Source organism: Delphinapterus leucas, chromosome 15 (assembly GCF_059928025.1).
Source record: "Delphinapterus leucas isolate spDelLeu-1000000601 "Yukka" chromosome 15, BTC_Dleu_Yukka2, whole genome shotgun sequence".
Taxonomy (NCBI): Eukaryota; Metazoa; Chordata; class Mammalia; order Artiodactyla; family Monodontidae; genus Delphinapterus; species Delphinapterus leucas.
In genome coordinates, this window is record NC_143143.1 from 15,740,601 (window position 1) to 15,755,286 (window position 14,686).

The following is a 14,686-nucleotide window of genomic DNA, read 5'->3' on the forward strand; positions in this document are numbered from 1 at the left end:
TCTAGTTGCAGTGAGTGGGGACTACTCTTCATTGTGGCGTGCAGTCTTCTCATCACGGTGGCTTCTCTTGTTGCAGAGCGTGGGCTCTAGGCACATGGGCTTCAGTAGTTGTGGCACGTGGGCTCAGTAGTTGTGGCTCGCAGGCTCTAGAGCACAGGCTCAGTAGTTGTAGTGTGTGGGCTTAGTTGCTCTGCGGCATGTGGGATCCTCCCAGACCAGGGCTCAAACCTGTGTCCCCTGCATTGGCAGGCGGATTCCTAACCACTGCACCACCAGAGAAGCCCAACTAGGTTGTTTTAAGTAAAGATGTTAATTGTAATTCCCAGGGAAACCACTAAAAAATAACTCAAAAGAACAGAATAAAACAACAAGGGAATTAAAATGGAATACTAGAAAATATTTAACACAAAAAGAAAGTGGTAGTGGAGAAACATAGGAACAAAAAAGAAAAGAATTATAAATAACAAATAGCCAAATGACAGATATAAATCCTATCTATTAGCAATTGCATTAAATGTAAATGGACTAAACACTGCAGTCAAAAGATAGAGATTGGCAGAATAGATTTTAAAAACCCAACATGATCCAACTATATGCTGTCTTTATAATCAATGACATCAATAGGTTGAAAGTAAAAGGATAAAAAAAGATATGCTATGCAAAAGCAACTATAAGAGATGTGGAGTGGCTATACTAATTACCAGACAAAACAGAATTTAAAACAAAACTTGTTACTAGAGACAAAAGACATTTTATAATGATAAAAAGGTTGATCCCTCAGGAAGACATAATAATTATAAACATATAAGTACCTAAAAACAGAACCCCAAAATACATGAAACAAAACCTGACATAATTGAGGGGAGAAATAGACAATTCAACAATAATAGTTGGAGACTTTAATACTGTACTTTCAATAATGGATGAAATAACTGGATAGAAGGGCAAGAAGGAAATAAATCCAACAATTGTGGAGTAGGTTTCCCATTTATTTCATTGCTAGGGACAGTGAACAAATACCATTGCCAAAGATCTCTGCTAGCCAGGAAATCAGATTGCCTGGTGGTCCCTGCTGCCCTTTACAGTTAATGTGTCCACCTTATCTGGATCCCATGATACCCACCGATAGCAGGGAGTCCAAATAAATGGTGACACCCCCTACAGTCATACCTGGCCTACAAAGAAGAATAACCAGAGAGCTTTTCAAGCATGGAGATGCTCCCTTCAGTGTTTTAGCAAAGGAATTGTCTCTGGGTCCTCTCACTGACTACAGTGGACAGATTACACATGATAAATCAGTCTATCACCCAAGCCTTTGGATTCTCTCTTCTATGTGATGCCAGGAGAACTCTAGTATCTCAACTTCACTAAATTTCAGTCAGCTAACCAAATAACTTCTCAGTGCCAACTTCAGGTGTGTGAGCTAGCACATTAAATAATCTGGGATCTTTAGTAAATACACCCATATAAGTGAATGTGGCCCTATCTAGTGTTATATTCTACCCTCATTGGTCTAACACCCTTAGAATCCATTCTCACACACCCCTTAGGTTTCTGCCAATGTATTGCTATTCTTTTGATGTGTAAGCTGTTTCTTCCTGGATCATGGTGTGTACCTGTCTTCCTGAAATGTGTTGAGACTTGACCCTTGTTAAAGGCTTAGAGGCAACAGGGTAGTTGTGGTGAATTTTGAGTGGAATGAGCACCCCCTTTGAAGGCATTTGCCCCAGGTGAGGTTTTCACAGGGTTTTCAGACAGAGAACAGCTAGTCTCATGAGACACAGCAGAGCAAGCTACTTCCACCGGCAAAGGAGACTCAGAATGACTTGGGAGTTCAATATTGTCTGCTTCATCTGATTCCAGCCAGATGCACCCTTGCGAATTTCTGGACCTTATTCTTTCCTGATTGATACCCTAGTTTTCCCATGACAGATATGATAAGGGTGTGAATTCAACTGTCCTTATAAATCATCAACTTACACAATTAAATTTTGTGTTTGACTTTTAGCAATATCAGCCCTGGGTCTACATAATTAAAAGATAGTTTTAGGACTGTCATGTAAGTATCCTGGTTCTCAGATTGTGACCTGTGCTGGAAGTGAAGAGACCCGAGTTTGTCATTTTCTCTCTGTAATCACCCAAGTGCACTGCAAAGAATCCATCCTACACCACAGGTCTGAGTCATTACTACTGCTGTAGGAGTCAAGGGCAGCAGCCAGTTGGGCTCCCAAGGCATGAGCTTCAGTTGGCATCTCATCACAATCAACCACAGGCAACAGTTTGATTAACTGTGATGCCACTGCATACCGTGGATTGCTAGCATCCCATTTCCCATTGGTTAGGAGCTCAGCACTGTGCTCAAACTCAAGGGTATGACCATATCATTGCAAAATCCCATCTTTGTGAGTCTTTCTCCTGGGGCCATCCCAGTACCAATTATTATATCAATCAAGGTCTAACCAGGAGAGAGAAGCCACAATGGGAAAGTTTAACATAAACAGTTATTAACAGGGGATTGGAATAATAGGGAATTGGCTAATTAGAGCTAAAGACAATTCTAAAGAATACAGAAAGAGAGGTGTTAAGATCAGCTACTCTCTCTAGGACTGAGATAGAGAGCCCAAGGAAGAGTCCTCTCCCACCAGGCTGAGATCCAGACTTCACTTGAAAGGGCATGGCAGAGAAGTCGCTGACTGCCTCACCAATGGGACTTCCTGGAAATTTGCCCTCTGGGGTGTCATGCATGAAATTTCATGTCATGCATGAAATTTGCCCTCATGGGGTTCCAGCACTGCTGGAACCAAGATTGTAGGAAGTGTTCTGTACAGGAACCCAGTGCTGGAGAGAGCTTTGCCAGTACAGGGATCAAGCACTGTATAAAGTCATACTATTGTGCAGTCAAGAGCCAGATGTATAATCAGGGAGAGCCCAGTGCTGGAGAAAGCCGCACCAAGAATCAAGCACTGTTGTCGTTAGAGAAGGTGCACTCGGTAAGAGCAGAGTGCTGGAGAAAACCAGACTGCTACCAAAGTCAAGTGCTGGAGAAAGCTTGCTCTGCCGGAGATCAGTGCTAGAGAAAGCCTCGTGAGGTGCAAAAGAAGTCTGAAGCGTCAAGAGTCCACTCACTGCAAAGTCAGCTTGTGGTCTGGGGTCTGTGGTGACCACGTGGGAGTAGAGAGGGTGCGGCAAGGTGGTTGCAAGTTGGGGGCTGCGAGCTCCTCAAAGGACTCCTCACTCACACACATCTAAGGCAGGGAACCACTGGATGTGCCCCTGCAAAACTCTGCAGCAAGCGCAAGAAAAAAACCAAACCTCGACAGGACCAGAGCCAGGAAAAGCATCCCCTTCCTCTTTCAATGTCCCTCTAGCGCCCTCTACTGACAAAGCTTAACTGCCAGGAGAAACGCATAAACAGTCCAGTCCAGTATCTCAGAGCAGATACTAGAGCCTGAATTTGGAGCTGAGAGGCAATAAATTGAAAACTGTCTTAGTGGCAGAATCCCCACATAGGGTCTCTGACCCACAGACTGGGGACCAATATGGCAAGGAGGGCTAAGTGAAAGTCCCACTCCCTACAAAGACAGCAAACCAGTAAAAATACCACGTCCCTGGGAGAAGTGCAGAGATTCATGCCAAAGAATTGAAAGAAGCAGGGGTAGTGAGACCTATCACATACCCATTTAACCCACCAGTCTCTCCTGTGCAGGAGTCAGATGGAAAATGACGGTGGACCTTTATGAACTTAATGAGGTGACACTTCCAATTGCAGCTGCTGTCCCAAATTTAGTACCTTTCCCCTGGTATTTGGTATGCAGCTATCAACTTGGTTTTTCTTCCATACCAGTATGCAAGGTCCACCAGAGCAGTTTCGTTTTTAGCTGGCAAGGCCACCATGTAACTTCAGGTGGCCTCAGGGCTCTGCCGTAATAGAGTCTGCAAAGATCTTAATCATTAACATCCCACAAAACACCACACTGGTCCACTATATTGACAACATTACTGGATCTGATGGGCAGCAAGTAACAAGTACTTTAATTGCCCTAATAAGACATATGCAAACTAGAAAGTGGGAGATAAGCCCCACTAAAGATTCCGTGAAGTTTCTGGAGATGCAGTGGCCTAGAGTATGAAAAGGTATCTCCTCCAAGGTGAAAGACAAGTTGCTCCTCATACAACCTACTCCCCCTAAAAGAGGCCCAGTGCTTGGTAGGCCTATTTGGATTTTGGAGGCAGTGTATCTCATCGATAGAGTCACCTGGGAGGTGCCAGTTTTGAGTAGGGACAAGAGCAAGAGGAGGCTCTGTGACATGTTCAGGCTGCATTACAGCTGCCCTATCTCTTGGTATTTATGATCCCCCAGAGCCAGTGATACTCCAGCAAGCACCAAAAGCAGAATCAAAGCACAGACTCATAGGACTTTTGATAAGTGTAGGCTCTTCTCTATAGATAACTCTTCTGCTTTTCAGCAACAGTCTCTGGCTTGCTATTGGGACTTGGTAGGAACCGACCACCTAACGAGGTAACATCAGGTGACCATGCAACCTGAGCTTCTCATCATGAATGGAGTGTTGTCTGACCAACCCAACCAAGTTATATCATAACTTGATATAAGAGACCAGGCTTGGAAAGGTCCAGAAGGTGCGAGCTATTTACAGGACCAGGTGGCTCCTGTTGCATGGTCTTCTCTCCCTCAATCACTGGCTATGACTTTCTGGGGTGTCCCTTACACCCAGCTGACTGATGAAGACTCAAGCCTGTTTACAGATGGGTCTGGCTGATAGGCCGTTATGACCTGACAGTGGACAGCTACAGCCCCCGCCCGCCAGCTGGGTGAACCTGGAGGACAGTGGTGAAGAAAAGTCCTCACGGTGGACAGAACGTTGAGCAGTGCGTTTTGGCTGTTGACTATGTCCGGCATGAGAAATGGCCAGAAGTACGGACCTATGCTAATTCATGTGTCAGATAGGATTTCCTTCCTTTTCAAGGCTGAATTATATTCCACTGCATGTATATACCACATTTTGTTTATCCATCCATCTGTTGTTTCTATCCCTTGACTATTGTGAATAATGCTGCTATAAACATGGGTGTTCAAATATTTTTTTTGAGACTCTGCTTTCAATTCTTTTGGATATATACCCAGTAGCAGTGGAATTGCTGGATCTTTTTTGAGGGCCCACCATACTATTTTCCATAGCAGTGGCACCATTTTACATTTCCACCAACAGTGAACAAGGGTTTCAGTTTCTCCACATCCTCACCAACATTTATTTTCTGTTGTTTTTTTTTTAATAGTAGCCATCCTAATGAGTGTGAGGTGGCATCTCGTGGTTTTGATTTGCATTTTACTAATAATTAGTGATGTTGAGCATCTTTTCATATGCTTGCTGGTCAGTTTGTGTATGTTCTTTCGAGAAGTGTCTTTTCAAGTTTTTTGCCCATTTTTCAGTCGGGTTGTTTGTTTTATTGTTTTTATATTGTGGGAGTTCTTTATATAGCCTGAATGTTAATCGCTTATCATAGAATCCAGGGATCTTTTTGATGAGACCTGTAGATCGGTATTTTTTAAAGCTCCTTCGCGTGTCCTCTCTTAGGAAATGAGACAGTGTGTTTAAGTTAGTTCTCATCAGGACAAATGGGTATATCATCCTATAGGAATAGAGCGTTGAAATTTCCTACCTGGTTACTATATGTATCCATCAGTGCTGTCCAGTCATGGTAACCCTGTTCTTCCAGGGTCACTGGACTCACAGTTCCCTGGTCTATTCTTTTCTCCTTGCACAGATAGAAATGAGTTCATATTTATGCCTTATAAATAGAGGAAGAATAGAAGGAACAAAATTTCCGTATATTAACACTCTCCTACTTATAAAAAGCATCAAGATTATACATATCTATTCTCATCACCTTTCTTTATCTAAGAAAGGTAGTACAACTACATTTTTGAAGACTTGATATTAACTATACTTTGGGGTAGCTTAGGGTCTCACAGCCTTTCCCAGATATTTCCCTTAAGCATAACGATCGTCATATTTTTTAGGGTGCTCAAATCGTTACAGGTTGGACAATGGCCATCCATTTACTTAGTGTCTTTCTCTTTGTAACACTACCCCTGACATCCTTGAAAATATCCTTGCTTTCTGGCCTCAACAGGTTGCTTGTAGACCCATCCTGATTTTTCTTGTATCAAGAAATGGAATCCACTACCCTCCTAGGACTCCTGGTTATTTTAATGGTAAATAATATGACACCAACATCTGGGCATTAGGGGTATACATGAGAGTTAGTAGCGGGGTACTGGACCTCACCTGGTAGAAAGAAGTGTTCTTTCAGGTACAGGTTTTTTGGGTTTTGTTTGTTTTGTTTTTTGTTTTTGTTTTTTGCTGTGCGGGGCAGCTTGTGGGATCTTAGTTCCCCAACCAAGGACTAACCGGGGCCTTCGGCAGTGAAAGTGTGGAGTGCTAGTCACTGGACCGCCAGGGAAGTCCCCATTACAGGTTTATATTGATCTTTCCAATTTAACATATTGCTGCTGTGCCCTGCCTTCCTGACAGTCTGTAGCTACCATGATGCTGCCCTTACTATTATCCCCACCGGATAGCTGAACAAACTAAGACTTTGTAAGAGGTTATGTAACTTGCCTGAAATCACACTGCAAATAAGTGTAGAGCTGCCTGGCTCTATTAAATTTCAGAAACTGAGCTCCCACAGGGCCCAGCCTCCACCTCTGCCCGCTGTCAGAAATACATCGTTTACAAAGACTTTCCACCAAGTTGCCCCATTTAGAACTCCCAAGGCAGGGTCTTCCTGGTCTTGGCTGGGTTGAGGAGAAGAGAAAACACTACAGCTTCTTCTTTCTTCACTGCAGGATTCAGGAGTGAGGATGACCAGGAGAGCCCTCCACGAGAAAGGCCTGAAAACAGAGCCCCTCAGGCGGCTCCTTCCCAGGAGGGGCCTCCGGACAAACGCCCGGCCCAGTTCTGCGGTGCCTCAGGACCCCAGAGCTCCCGTGGGAGGAAGCAAGGCCCCGAGGGCACCGAGGACGACCCCGCAGGGGAAGGGGAGGTGAGCTGGCTCCCCAGGCAAGGCGAGGCCCTTAGGCTTCCCTTGGCCGCCCCAAGATCCAGCCACCCACCCGTGCCCCCCGAGGGTGCAGAGAGCTTCCCAGCTCCACAGCCACCGCGGGATCATCGGGGGCGAGTGGCCCCAGCCTGACCCGAACCTAAGGCCATAGCACCCATCTGGCTCGCCACTGACACCGGCTCAGAGCGGGCTCGACGACACCCCAAGTGTGGGAAGGGCTTCGGGCACAATCGTACCACATCGAGCGCCTGAGGACGCATCGCAGCCAGAGGGTCCGGAGTGCTGGATGCGCGCCCGGCCTCCACCCCGGGAGGGGCTGCGCGGGAAGCACCCGGGCCTCCGCCAGCCTCCGGCCGGCCGAGGCCCGGGGAGGCAGCACAAGCGCAGAGACCCTGCGTCACACGCCCATCTCTCCACCCCCTCCCTACTGCCTCCCCGAAGGCCTACGGATGCCCCACCTGCGGGTGGGTTCCGCTGATCCCTGGAGGACCTGCAGCAAGACCTCCTGGCGGGGCCAGCCTCGCCAGTTCCCCGGGAGCCCACGGGGCCGGAAGCCTTCCCGCCCAGGCGCCCGCCTCGCCCACGTGGGGATGCGGAAGGTGGCCTGGGCTGGCTGGCGGGGAGCTCACGAAGCTTCTGAGCCGCCCCCAGCAGACCCCACCTGGAGAAGGCCCGGGGCAAGTGAGCCCTTTGCGCGGTTCCAATGGACGTCACCGAGTTCTTGCTTGCCCACTCCACTGCTGGGCCCGTCGTACTACGAAATAATCACGTCTCCCATTGGTTGAGGGCTTACTCCGTGCCAGGCTTTGTGATTTATGGGAATGACCTCATTCAGTCCTCACCACACTCCTGTGCCATTGGGGTTCTCATTATCAGCATTTTACAGAAGGAGAAACTAAGTCTCAGAGAGGTTAAGGGACCGGCCCAAAGTCACACAGCCAGTATGTGGCAGAACCAGCATTCAGACCCAGGTCTGCCTGCCTGACTCCACAGCCCGCCCCACGGCACTGCTTCTCCTGCCGGTACACGAGTGAAGGGTGCAGGTTTGACAGGTCATCTACTTATGAAGCATTCATTTTTCTCGTGATAATTACATAAAACACTTTTTATACTAAAGTGAGCAGCTACTCCCAGGAATGAAAGTGAATATTTGTGCCAAGATTGAAATGCAACTTGAGACGCCGGAGATATTCCATATGCCAAGGTCAAGGCTTCAGGCTCAGCCCCCGACTCCCTGAACCGACCTATTCTCAGACCTCTGCCTTTGGAGGGATGTTGACCAGGGAAGCTCTGCTGCAGGGCCAGCTTCTGTGTGGAACCTTCCTGGAGGCCAAGAAAGATGGCCTCTCCCCAGTTTGCCATCCCACTGAATTGCTTAGGAAGGTCATCGAGTTTCTCTGGGCTAAGGTTTCTAAATTCCCAACACATATCAATCTAGGATTGGGGATTGAAAAATTGGAATTCTTAGGAATTCCTGAAGTCATGTTATTCTGTATTTTTCATAACTTTCTATATTTTTTTAATAAATAAATAAACATTTAGTAGTAGTTACAAAGAACTGTAGGCTATAGCAAATATTCAAAACCAGGAAAATACCAGAGAACATTACTGGGTAGTATTTGGATAACAAAATGTTTAAACCTTCAACAGGATCAACTACACTACACAGAGCCATGTGTTGAAATTGCCAATTTAAGGACTTGTTTCTAAAACTTTTGACTTCTCAGAACATCATTCATAGGATTTGTATAAGATATACAATACATGTAAACAGGTTAATATTTTAATCTGTGAGAATGACTCACTGTTAACAACAAGTAGGGCCACGAATACGTTTTTTTATTTGTTTGTTTGCGGTGGCTTGTGGGATCCTAGTTCCCCGACCAGGGATTGAACCCAGGCCCTCAGCAGTGAAAGCGTGGGGTCCTAATCACTGGACCGCCAGGGAATTCCCACGAATACGTTTTTTACATGGCAACAGCTACAAAAAAAAATGACTGATTAGTTGTGATCACTTATCTCCTATGTACTTCAGTCCCAAGTTCCAGAAATGTCTACCTTAACCTTGGACTCTGTCAGAGTTTCATTCTTGTGCCGTGCTTTTTACTTGACATCAGTGTATTACTTCAAACCAGGAATTCCTCGATGTTTATTGTTAAGCATTTGTTCTCACAGGAGAATTATAATAGTTTTTCCTGTGTTCCCAATTTTTTTTTTTTTTTTTTTTTTTTTTTGCGGTACGTGAGCCTCTCACTGCTGTGGCCTCTCCCGTTGCGGAGCACAGGCTCCGGACGCGCAGGCTCAGCGGCCGTGGCTCACGGGCCCAGCTGCTCCGCAGCATGTGGGATCTTCCCGGACCGGGGCAGGAACCCATGTCCCCTGCATCGGCAGGCGGACTCTCAACCACTGCGCCACCAGGGAAGCCCCCAATTTCTTGACTGATTGTTTTTGGGATTCAGAAAAACACAAATTTCAGGACTTCCCTGGAAGTTTTGCATGCTGCGTGGTGCGGCCAAAAACAAAAAACACAAATTTCCTGAAAATGGTCGGGAAGGACTTCCTGCATCAAAATACTCTTCTGAGCTGAGTAGGGTTGGCAAGGCAAATATGCTGCAGAAATAATTCTCCTGTATAGCATAAAGCCCAGTCACTGAAGTTTCATGGTTTCAGGAACCTCAGAGTCAGAAGATCCAATTATGGATTCCAGCTCTGCCAGTTCCTGGTTGTGAGACCTTGGGCAAGTCACTTTACCTCTCTGAGCTTCAATCTAATGGATAGAATGCTACCTGCGAAATAACATGCTTGCTTTGTGAGGCGGTACTGAAGAAGGGTTAAAAGTGTGGCTTTGGAGTCAGACAGTCTGAGGTTTGAATCCACTGCTTACCACCTCTTTGATCTGGGGCAAGGTCTAACCACTCTGAGCCCCATTTTTTTCTCTTCTGTAAAATGGAAAAACTGATTGAACCCATTTCATAGGATTTTGGTGAGTTCAAATGAGATCACCTATAAAAACACTTACCACAGAGCATGGTACATTGTGAATCCTTGATGCGTGTGGACCAGTACAGTTATTATCTGCTGTATCTACTACCTCACAGGGCAGTTGTGAGGATGAAAGGGAGGTTATTGTGGAAGTGCTTTCTAAGCTGTGAAATGGTCATCCACACACTTCCCTTTCCTTCAGAGATGAGATGGCCAGAAGCTCCTGGCAGACATCAGTGGTTTCTCCCAGTAAGGAGCCCAAGAATACCTACCTGTACCCACAGAAGGTAGCTGTGTTGAGGAGGCAGTGTCACCATGGTTACCTGGGAAAGAAGGTTTAATTGCAATCAGGTAGGCAAACTCCAGCATCACCTGACTGTGGGCACACTTTGGGGAAAGCCAGTTTTCAGAAGGAAGCTTTGGAGAAAGGACAGTATTTAACAGAGCCTGCCCACCATAGGTTTGTTTAATAGGGATCAAATCAAGAGAAGGGGGCGTGTAATAGAAGGTGGTGAGGGGCTGTTTGACTGTTGTCTGAAGCCCTCTTATGGGCTGAACTTAGGAAACAATTCTATAAGCCGGAACCAGTGCATCCTGCTCCTGCCATGTGTGCACTTATGATGCTCATTCATTCTTAGACTGTGGACAAAACATGAATCAAAGGGCTCTCCAAAGATGACTTGTGTAATCCTGACAGCAGCCGCATAAAGTAAATACTAGCATTACTCCCGTTCTGTAGCTGAGGGCTTGGAGTCTGGGAAAGTTAAGTCCATCGCCCAAAGTCACATAGCCTATATGTTGTGGAGTCAAGATTCAGACCAAGTCCAAACCCTTAGCCTCCGCCAGGCTTCCTCAACTCAGCGGGTGCCAGATGCTGAGCTTGAACAAGGAAGAAGGAAACACAGACGTATAGGATTTAGTGCCTCAAGTGGCCTCCTCTCTTGCCTTCTGTAACAACTCTCTCTCCCCATACTATGCCTACTTTTCTGGACACTGTTTCTTTGCTTCCAGGGATGTTTTTCTCTGCTTAGCCCTTAAGTCCAGGTTTTCTGGGCCCCATCCTTGGACTCTTTTCTTTTGTACAGGACTATGAGAGATCTTTATGTCCACAGTTTCAGCTGCCAGTCATCTCTCCTATTTTTTATTTTTTTATTATATTTTTTTAATTATTTGGCTGCATCATGCGATTTGTGGGATCTTAGTTCCCTGACAGGGATCGAACCTGGGCCCTCGGCAGTGAAAGGCAGAGTCCTAACCACTGGACCGCCAGGGAATTCCCCGTCTCTCCTTCTAATCCAGACTGCCCCTCTGAGCACCAGCTCAATCCAGCCAACTGCCTCCTTGACATCCCCTCTGACGTTCCAGCCTCCCAACCAAATTCATCCTCTCCCCCTTAACATGCCTCGCTTCCTGAGTTCCCCTTCCTCCTTACCATGGCCTCCTAGTTTCAAATACTGGTGTAGTGGTGAGGAACCCTAGAAGTCTTCCTAGATAAAGCCTCTTGAGTCAGTTCTTGGGGCTGGAGAGGGACTGTGGGGTGTGTGCTTTGAGAGCTGCCATGGGTTTGGCGGTGAACTTGGAGGGTAGAATGCATCGTTTAATCAGCTGTCTGCTAAGTGCCCGGCAGCGGGCCTGGTCTAATAGCAGGGGTGGAGGACACAATCATGAATGAAACAGACAGGATCCCTGGCTTCAGGGAGCTTTCAGGCCACTAGAGAAGACGGACCTCAAGCAATCCTCCCCAAATACCAGCTCTTACAAACTGTGACAAGTATCATGAAGGAAACGTTCAAGGTGCTATGAAAGAACGTGGTAAATCTATATTGGGTGGGGGGAGGGGGTCAAAGGCCATTTGGAGAAAGTGACAATTACTATATTCCTGAGAACTGAGTTGAGGGAAGAGAATTCCACATAGAAGCAACCGTAGGTACACACACAAAGACCCAGAGGTGGACAAGAATGCGGTGTGTTGGGAAAACTGAAAGGCAACTCGTGTCTATGGCTCTGAGTATGCTGGGGCATGTGGGCAAGACAAGACTGGCCTGGTTGGCTGGGGACGGTGGCAGGTGCCTTGTGGGCCATGGTAAGGAGCCTGGATTTTTTGGTTTAACTTTTTATTTGGAAATAATTTTGAAGTTACAGAAAAATACGAAGGGCATCCGTATGTCCTCTACTCTAAACTCATCTGTTAAAAATTACTTGTTCTCCCTCTATATGTAGTATATACATGTGACTTTTATTCTGAACTATTTGAGAATAAGTTGCATACATCTTGTTCTCTTACCCTTAAATTCTTAGAATTTCCTGCTCCAGTGCAGTACAGTTATCCACTTCACTAAATTTAACATTGATGCAATATGGTACCTAATTTACCATTCACTTTGTCAATTGTCTCAATAATATCCTTGATGTAGTATTTTCCCCTCTAGTCCAGAATCCAGGCTAGAAACGATGTATTGCATTAAATTGTCATTTCTCTTTAGTCTCCTTTAATCTGGAATAGTTAGCCTTTGTCTTTTATGACATTGACATGGTAGAAAAATGCCGTCTTCCCCTTTAATAGAATGTTCCTCATTTGAGCTTTGTCTACTGTTTCTTCATTATCATATATGGGTTAAGAATTCCCGGCCGGAAGACTGCATAAATGTTGTCATATCCTTCTCAGTGTGACAGCAAGAGGCACACAATGTCTGTCTACTCCTTAGTGATTTTGTCTGATTTCTCCAATCTCTAGTTAAAATTTTTCCCTCATAACTGATAAGCCGTCAGGGAGATACATTACAACCATGCAGCTACCCTATTCCATAGATTATTAAGTAGATGAGATTGACTATCTCTTCATGATTCTTGCCTGAATCAGATCAGTCTTTATTACGATGGTTACAAAATGATGACTTCAACTCCAGGACTCCCTCCACTTGACATTCTTCTGCCTACTTATTTAATATTTATTATTAGTAGGGACTTTGAGATTTATATTATTTTCCAATAGTTTTATAGTTATTAACCTTACTTATTTTGGTGCTCAAATTGCTCCAGATTTGGGCAGTGGGAGCCCCTTAAAACTAGAAGCCTGGTTTTTATCCCCACTTCAGTGGAGTAGCATGATTCTGTTTGCAAATATGACCACCTTTTATTGTGTGACAGTGTGTCGCAGGGGCACAGACGTAGGGAGACCTGATGGGAAGCTCTTGTGTAGTTCAGGAGGGAAACGTGGCTTAGACTGGGGCGGTGACATATTGGATGGAGAGAATGGATGGACGCTGGAGGAACTCTGGTGGTAGAATCAGCAGGACTTAGTGGGCGCAGATGGGGGGTGAACGTGTGAGAGGTCAGAGAGGGAGAAGTCAGGAGTGACCGAAGTGGCTGCAGGGATGGTGGAGTCGTTTACTGACGTGGGAAAGACAAGCAGAGTGAGGGGGTCAGGTGGGATGGGTATTTTAGACAGTTGAGTTTGAGATGTCTTTGACATCTGAGTGAAGGAGTCAAGTAGACAATTGGATATATTGTTCTGGAGCTGATGAGAGAAGTCCAAACCAGAAGAAAATTTAGGACTGCCACAGATGGATGATTTCTGAATCCATGGTCCTGGATGAAATGCTGTGAGAGGGAAGTGTAGAGGAGAGAGAGGGATCAGGCAGGGGAATCCTGAGGGAGTTTAGAGGTCTGGAGGTGCGCGGCAGGAGATGGCAATGGACGGGTCTGTGGGGTCAGATCCCATGGAGCCTGGAATGTCAGGCCAAATCCTGAAGGCTCTGGGAAAGCATTGAAGGGTTCTGAGTAGGGAAGTGAGTGACAGGGAATGATTTGAGTTTTAGAAAGATCGTTCTGAGAGCCAAGCGGGGATGATTTGGAAGGTCATTACAGTAGCTAATGCTACGATTCTTTCTAAAGTAAATCGGTTTCTCTTTTGCCACTGGAACTTGCTCAGATGGCCACCTGCACCTAAATGCCCTCTCCTTGTCCATCTGGGCACAAAAAAAGATGAACCGAACATCTGCCCCAGCTGCACGTATCAGTCCCAGGTAATGTGACAGCAAACCCCCATCTCCTTGCCTCATTTTGGCTGGAGGCTATTTTGGGGGGGGCGGGGGGTTTGAACCTTTTGAGCCAGGCAAAGTGTAGGTGTGCAGGTGATGGTCTCTGAGGTTTGTGAGAGTCTGTTTAGGGACCGTGATCCTCTGACCCGGCCTGCTTTGAGTTTAGCGTGGTCTCTGTCCCCCGGGCAACTGCCCATTTAAACCTGTATGTCGTCCCCTCCCCACACCCACGCATGCAGGGGGAGGTGGGTCGCGTCTGAAAGAACATCTCAGTGCATCCTCTCCTTAGCAGGGGTGGTGCTGTGCAGGGGACCTGCAGTTCTGCCCAAAGGGTGTCGGCACCTGTTTGGATGGAGACACAAACAACCAAAAGTGGACATTTTAAGAGGCCAGAGGGAGCGGCAGATGCTCTGGAAGCCCAGGAAAGGCAAGATTGTTTCTAGTTGGAGAAATCAGGAAAGGTCCCCTGAGAAGGTGGCATTTGAATCAGGCCTTGAGTGTAGAGGATTAGTCTGTGGAAAAGAGGAAATAAAAAAAATCAAAGACCTGCGTCCTCATATTTTATTGACATTGTCAACACA

At 46.2% G+C, this 14,686-nt stretch overlaps 1 protein-coding gene across 1 annotated transcript in view; it reads left to right on the forward strand.

The window, feature by feature from the left end:
- BCL7C (BAF chromatin remodeling complex subunit BCL7C) overlaps window positions 1-13,911 on the forward strand; it is a 38,911-nt gene extending 25,000 nt beyond the window's left edge. The window contains exon 6 of the mRNA XM_089895905.1: window positions 6,869-13,911. Within this exon, the coding sequence (XP_089752031.1) occupies window positions 6,869-7,069 (201 nt within the window). The 3' untranslated portion in view covers window positions 7,070-13,911. The remainder of the gene's footprint in view (window positions 1-6,868) is intronic.
- Window positions 13,912-14,686: the final 775 nt, after the last annotated feature.